This window comes from Poecilia reticulata, linkage group LG14 (assembly GCF_000633615.1).
Source record: "Poecilia reticulata strain Guanapo linkage group LG14, Guppy_female_1.0+MT, whole genome shotgun sequence".
Lineage (NCBI taxonomy): Eukaryota > Metazoa > Chordata > Actinopteri > Cyprinodontiformes > Poeciliidae > Poecilia > Poecilia reticulata.
In genome coordinates, this window is record NC_024344.1 from 5,772,746 (window position 1) to 5,780,517 (window position 7,772).

The 7,772-nt window shown below is 37.8% G+C and overlaps 1 protein-coding gene across 1 annotated transcript in view; it reads left to right on the forward strand.

Annotated features, from left to right (window-relative positions):
• The window catches only part of frem2a (FRAS1 related extracellular matrix 2a), a 71,512-nt gene extending 64,838 nt beyond the window's left edge, over nt 1-6,674 (forward strand). Inside the window, exons 17-24 of the mRNA XM_008427274.2 lie at nt 223-415; nt 503-628; nt 735-862; nt 1,244-1,378; nt 1,482-1,608; nt 1,709-1,896; nt 2,007-2,153; nt 2,704-6,674. Of these exons, the coding sequence (XP_008425496.1) occupies nt 223-415; nt 503-628; nt 735-862; nt 1,244-1,378; nt 1,482-1,608; nt 1,709-1,896; nt 2,007-2,153; nt 2,704-3,237 (1,578 nt within the window). The 3' untranslated portion in view covers nt 3,238-6,674. The remainder of the gene's footprint in view (nt 1-222; nt 416-502; nt 629-734; nt 863-1,243; nt 1,379-1,481; nt 1,609-1,708; nt 1,897-2,006; nt 2,154-2,703) is intronic.
• Nucleotides 6,675-7,772: the final 1,098 nt, after the last annotated feature.

Sequence of the window (7,772 nt, forward strand, 5' to 3'; positions counted from 1 at the left end):
GTTGCTTCCTAAGTGGACAGTTTGATTTCACAGAAGTTTGATTTACTTGGAGTTATATTGTGTTGTTTAAGTGTTCCCTTTATTTTTTGAGCAGTATATAATATGAACTTCACTCTATGAGAGACTTATCTAAATAACAAAAGCATAAAAAAATCAGATGTCTGTATTCAGTTATTTTAAGATAAATAGAAACAACTCATTTCCACTTGAAATTTCCTGCAGGTGCTGAACTTGGTCCAATCTTTCGTCACCCTGCGTGTGCCTCTCTACGTGTCTTATGTGTTCCACTCACCCCTGGGCACCGGTGGCTGGCAGCACTTTGACCTCCAGTCAGAACTGCGTCTCACTTTTGTGTATGACACAGCAATTCTGTGGCAGGAGGGCATCGGCAGCCCCCCACAGGCAGAGCTCCAGGGTAAGTTCCCATATCAGAAAGAGTAATGTTTCTTTAAAAAATGAATTCTCTTTTGAAATTATATATATATATATTTTTTTTTCATAGGATCGTTGTATCCTACCAGCATGCGCATCAATGAGCAGGGACGTTTGGTGATGAATTTCCGCACCAAAGCTCATTTCAGGGGTCTGTTTGTTGAGTCTCATTCTTCAGGCAGAATCAAAAGAACCGGTAAAACTGACTGACATGATTTTACAAAGAGATTTGCTGATTCCTAAAACAAAAATAAATATTGTTGATGCTGATATCACTTTTAAGCTTCTTAAAATGTCTCTAGTAACATCTATGTCATCCACGGTGATGAGTGTGGACCACCCAGGCCTGACCTTTAACCTCACCTTAGTGAGGACTGAGCCCACTTACAACCAGCCAGTCCAGCAATGGACCTTCCTCTCCGATTTTGCTGTAAGAGGACATGCAGCTTTTTTCAGTACGAGACAGTATGAGACTCATTGGTTGCTAACCTTGGGTATTATTGTACTTCTTCAAAAGTGTTAAACATCTGCAACCTGTAATAAATTGTATTTAACAGAGAAGCAATAATTGTTCTGAGTGCTGTTAACATGATATAAAAATATTGATATAAAGCACAGATGCATCCCCCCAAAAATTATAGAACTGAAAAGTTTGTTCATTTTTGAAATTCAATTCAAAGAGGCAGTATTTCTGCCTTTTTCAAGAAATACTCTATAAAAACCTGTTTTTAACTGGTCTTTATATAATATTTACTTTTTTTAACAAACAAATTTTTGGAAAACCCTTTACTTTTGTATTTTTCATATACAGATCAGAGATTATTCTGGACCATACACAGTGAATTTGATCCCATGTACAACGTCTCAGAACATGGAATACACTGTTCCACCTGTTTGCAATCCCAGAGAATATCTCACTTTTGATCTCGACATTAGATTTCAGCAAGTAAGTGTAATCCTTTGAATGAAAATCCACTCATGAAAAATTTGTATTTGTTTTCCTATCACTTTTTGTCTTTGCTCACTGACATAGCTTAATCTCTCTGTAGGTGAGCGACCCAGTTGCAGTGGAATTTAGTCTGAATACTCAGATGTTCTTGCTGTCCAAGAAGAGCATCTGGCTTTCTGATGGCTCTATGGGTTTTGAACAGGAGAGTGACGTCACGTTTTCTGAAGGTGAGACTTCCCATTTCCTGTATTCATTTGGCAAAGCTGCATGCCATTCAAGATTTACAATGTTAGCATATAGAATTGACACTTTCTTTGCTTCTTTTAGGTGACACAATATACGGTCGTGTCATGGTGGATCCAGTGCAGAATCTGGGAGATTCTTTCTTCTGCAGCATAGAGAAGGTGTTTCTCTGCACTGGTGCTGATGGCTATGTGCCCAAATATAATCCAACTAAGTTTGAGTTTGGCTGTCTCGCTGACTCTCCATCCTTGCTATACAGATTCAAGATTCTGGTGAGTAAACAAAAGTCTTAACTTAAACTTAAAAGTGTGACTCTTTGAGAAACCTTTTTTTTTTTCTCTACCTTCTTTTATCTAAAAATCCATATTGTTTGACTTGCCAGGACAAGGCCCAGCCAGAGACTCAGGCACGTGTGTTTGGAGATGTCAGTTTTAATGCGGTGCTGGCAGTAGACGACCCATCAGCTGTATCTCTTGTCAGAAAGTCAGGATCTGATGGGTTTAGACTGGACTCTACAGCCATGTTTCAGGTATGCTATGTCTCACTGATGGAAGCTTTTCAGCCTTTCTGCCATTTAATCCATTAACCATTTTTATAGGGACCAGAAGAGATTCCATGCTGTAAATGCTTGAGACAGAAGAGTGGATTTACTAACGTTTTGAATCAGGGGTCTGACACTCATTGAAGATCTATGTTTTTCAACTTTGCGTTTTTGTGTCCACTTCAATACACCTGAATGAAATGTTAATGCCATTAGCAAGGTTCTGTAGAACATGGCTGCATGCTGAGGGGGCAATTAAGCCATTTTATTCAGGTGTGTTAGACCAGAAAGACATCTAAAAGTTGCAGGACACCAACACATAAGGACTGGAGCTAAAAACTGACTAAATTGTCTTTAATATCTTGCATCACTGAAAAAAACTGTATGTGTCTATTTCCTGGAAAATATGGACTGTAAATGTGACTAATTTGATTGTAAACAAAATGCTTTTACATATGTGCTTTATGCAGTAGAATGTAGAGAATGTAGAATTACTGAGACCGTTTTTCTTAGTGTTCATAGCTATTCTCATCCTCAGGTTGCTGCAGGGCGCGAATGGTTTATACACACCATTTACACCGTTCGCTCCAAAGAGAACACCAACAGGGGCATTGGGAGACGCAGCCTAGAGTACCACTCTTTTGTCTCCACTCTGACATCATCAGGCACAAAAGGCCATCGCAGAAAAAGATCTGCTCACAACAAAATCCCAGAAATCGCAGAAGATATTGGAGTAGATGACAGCCGAGGGACCAACATTATGCATATTGCTTTAGACCGCACCAAGAGGAGGTCGAGGGGATCAGATGAGTTGTTCCCTGGTGGCCGAGAACTTGGTGAGCTGAACACTGACGACCAAGAGGAAAGTCTAGTGAGCATTGTGGGGATCCTGGTGGGGCTGCTGCTGACAGTCCTCATTATTGTTACCATTGCACTGGTACTGAAATCCAGACAAAAGGACGGGAAGGAGGTATGGAGCGAGGGAGTGCGGGAGGTGGTGAAAGGTTCTGTCAGCACCGAACCCATGCTGGTGGTGAGGATGCAGGACTGCCACAACAGCTCTGAGGTCTGAGCCATGAATGCATGAATTGGACAGACGGACACACAGAATACGTGGGAGGAGTTTTTATATATTCCTTTTCTTTTTCTGAGTTACTTTTACAACACCAAAAACATTCAGTTGAGCAAATGATCTTAGAGTGTGCCTGTTAATGTTACCACTGAACTGAATTCACGTGAGTCCACTCAGTACATCACCATCATGCCATGTTTTTATTTGTCATTTCAGCTTCTGCTGTTAAATTCATAGTGTTTTTCATTTTGGGTAGATACTTTATTGTGTCTAAAAGTGCCTGAAGAAACTAATCCTTCAGGACAGTCGACCCCAGTGTTCATAGGGATGATGCAGACTAAGTGAAAAATACACTGCTGGAGGAAGGTAGCATTCAGTACGAAAACCTTCAATAAAAACATGAAGGAATCACAGTATTTCAGAATCAACACAAAAGTTTTAAGCAGAAATGTCATACCATGATTCAAGTACTTTATTTAAAATCAAAAGCAACAACTATTCCTTTAATGCAGTCATAATAATGATGTTTTCTATTTGCATTATTCCTTGGTGTTGCAGTAAGATTGATTGCATTTGCAATAAATTAGCAACAGAAGTTTATTCCTGGAGCTAATCATTTGCAGTGAGTTGTATTTTTCAGACAACTGGACAGCAGTATAGCTAAAATAATTTTGTCTGCTTTGATAATCATACGTTTATGAACATGTCCATGTGAAGCTGACGTGTCTGAACATCACTACTTAAAGTGCTGTTTATAGCTGCACGTAAAAATATATTAATTGTAAATTATGGCTTCCATAGAGTGAAAACTTTTATTCCTGCAATTAGTGGAGTATTTTTCATAGGTTAATAACAGGCGATGAATCGAGATGAAAGCTGAATCAAAATGAAACAGCAACCAATGAGCATTCTGTACATTTGCTCTGTTTTGGCAGCAAATGATCACCAGAGAAGAAACATTGGCTTCTGTAAATTATTAACAGCACCACTGAGAACAGATCAGATTTTAGGTTCAAAAAATAATGAGCAGTGTTGTCGCATCCTTTTGATGATGAATATTAATTTGTCAGCGCATGACATCTTGTTTTTTTCATTCTCCACCCTCATCAGAAAACTTGCTCTAAATTATTGAACTAATTCTTAAATTCTCAGTTTTTAAAGCAATCAGTAATGTCTTCAAGTCATTCTCCTAATCTTTTAAAGATGAATATGCATCCCATTTAAAGTAGTTTATATCCTCCATTTTTTATTTCTTTATATTGTATCTGATGCTTGTTAATTACTTGGGATATCTGCTCAGATAGCTAGCTTGGAACTACAACACAGTGTGCAAATCCAGAAATCATGCAGAGCTTAAATATGTCAAAGAAACCTTTAAGAAAATCTTAAAAGTAACTTTTGTTGCAACAGATTAATGTCAAAAAAGTCAAACAGACACATCAGTTCAAGATTAAATTAACTGTAGTTATTGATGGTACAGTTGATGTTCTTTGAGCTGGACATTGAAAAGGGAGGGAAGAGGTTTGAGGTATAAAGAGAAAGGTTTGGAAGCATTTAGGGCTAGTCAAAAGAAGAAGAAAGGTGATTTCTGTCTTAGCAGCAGCAATGCTGGATGATTTTTCTGCTTGGTATTTGTCTTAGATCATCTTTAGTTGTGAGAACGCTGTTGACTGGCAATGAGCCTGTTTCACAGTATGACCACAGGTCATCGATTCAATCTCACAACCAAAGATTTTCAACGAGAGAAACTGATAGCTGCAATCCAAATTAGCATAAATGTTACTTGTAACTTCCCAGCTGTAGTTTGCTACCTTAATAAGGGCAAGAGCCTCTCAATTCGAAACTGCAAAGGTCTTTGTCTTTGTGACCAAAATATTTCCAAACAGCCAAAATTGTCTTTTGTGTTACTGATTGAAAAGTAAAACACCAGCAGTGTGAAGGGGCATGCATGTTGCCGAGCACGTCACTGTGCAATCTGTGCTCTAGACAGGACAAAACTCTGATTACTCTTGTTCCTTTTCTAACAGCTTGTAGAGACAGTTTTAAACAGATGGAAAGTACGACAATGAAAACACCCCTGCTGTCATCAAACAGTGGAGGCTCCAGTGCTTACCATTTCACCGTTACATTGTCTGCAGGCTGCAAAATATAATTAAGGATACTGGGGATATATTAGAAAGGTGAAAGGTTGCAGTATCCATTTTGTCATTTTAGCATACCTTTGAACACAAAGGACATCTTCTATTACGGTACTTGTTTTTTAAGAAGATCAACAAGCATTCTGTAGAGTGTTTTCTGGAAAGATATGTCAGGATTTCCCAATTTATAGAGGAAAATAAAAGACAAAATGACAGTCACTGCTTTATTATAGCTTATCTTAACTGTGCATATCTAATTTCAGTAGATAAGCAACATCTGAAAAGACTTTTGCTCAATTATTAGTTAATTTAATCATTGTATGTATACATTTTTTATATACCTTATGACATTGTATTATATTTTTCCAACTATGTTTTTTTTACTCTGTTGTGTGCTTACTTGTATGAACCATTTTGAGTATTGGTGAACCACTATGTTTCTGATAGAATATTGTCATATTTATTAAATGTTAATGTAAAGTTGTTTTCCTTTTAAACACAGGTTGAGGTATGCTTGTAAAGAGATGCTCATCTCAGGAGTTTTTCCTTTTGCTTTGAATAGGCACAGTGTTGTAGTTTTGACTGAAGAGAACCTCCACAAAGCCACTTTCAGCCTCTTTGTTACACCACTGATCAGTCTGGTGCTGTGATTATGAAAAGATAAACTCACACTTGAAGATCTGATCTCTCTTTCTCCCACATTGTGTATTTCTCAGCTTTATTTCTTGGCAGTGCTGTGTAGATTTGTTGTTTTGGGACAAGCAATGCACACAAACGAGCTGCTTACCGATCACTATGGGACAAAGTATAGCTTTTGCTATTTCACATACGTCCATGATTTTTATTAAGATCACTTCTGAAATGTACCGTTTATGTGTATTGTTAAATCAGTGTCTTACTCTGCTTTGAACATGTTCAGATCAGTGTGCTTGAATGTTTGTCTCATGATGCTGTGAGTCATCACTGTATAAATATGGCTGATATTTATCAGGGTAAGCTGATGTGGTGATAATGTGTGAATCATTTGGAAATGTTAAGATATAAGAGCCTGCTGAGATCCAACTCTGATTTTTTTTTTGTACCCTGATGAATAAGAAAATGCCACTGTCACTAACCTCAAATGCACTTTCTTGCATCACTTCACTCACATGTCACTACAAGCTATGCAATGTAACTTTCACTCCACAGCCAGTCATCTCCATAGACACCAGAATTTCAGCACAATCAATCTTGGTATCGTCTTTTTATGAATTGATTTTTATGTAAATGTAATTAATAATAAATATTTACTGCTCCTTGCTCGTGAGTTATTTTTTAATCTGTATTTGTATAGAGTTTCATGTTATGTGTGTAAAATACAAATATGAATTATGGCATGTTAAATAAATTAAATATAGATTTTTTTTCAATATTTTTAAAATAACATATGTTGGGAGTAATTACCAAAGCATTGCGGAACAAGCATCACAGTTCTGTCAAAACTATTACAACATTGTAGGAAACCATAATTATAGTACTAAAATATAAATGCTGCAGAGTCACTAAACAGCTTGAGAGTATGACATGTGACTGTTCAATGATCATTTATAATCTAGGTCATAAAAAAGTAGAAATTCATCTCAGAAACTAAGTAGTCTTTATGTGCAGTAAATTTTGTGATAGCATTTGGTTTTAATGTTATTTGAACTGGTCTTGGACAAAATAAGTCTTAGAGAATTTTATCTACACTTTTCCTAATTAACACATTTGTAAAAATTTGCTGCACAGTGGCGCAGTTGGTAGAGCTGTTGCCTTGCAGCAAGAAGGTTCTGGGTTCGATACCCAGCCCCAGTCTTTCTGCATGGAGTTTGCATGTTCTCCCTGTACATGCGTGGGTTTTCTCCGGGTATCCCAGCTTCCTCCCACAGTCCAAAAACATGACTGTCAGGTTAATTGGCCTCTCCAAATTGCCCTTAGGTATGAGTGTGTGTGCATGGTTGTTTGTCCTGTCTCTGTGTTGCCCTGCGACAGACAGGCGACCTGTGCAGGGTGACCCCGCCTCTCGCCTGGAATGTTAGCTGGAGATAGGCACCAGCAACCCTCCCAACCCCACTGAGGGACAAGGGTGTAAAGAAGATAGATGATCCTTGTGTAACCTCTTTGCAAACTAGGGCATTTTTTTAAGAAAATCATGATAGAACAGCTAAGGTTTACTGCAAAAGGCTTCGTGTGTAGACCTACCCAAGAAGACCAGTAGTTAAACGTGTCCACAGTCAAAAAGTGCATGAAAAATAGACTTAGGTCTGAAGGCGTACACATTCATGTAACAAAGTTATTGCTGATTTTTTATTTTATATCCCCAAAAGATGCTTGTTTTTTCAGTGAAATACAGGATTAATGTCATAACATTATGACATA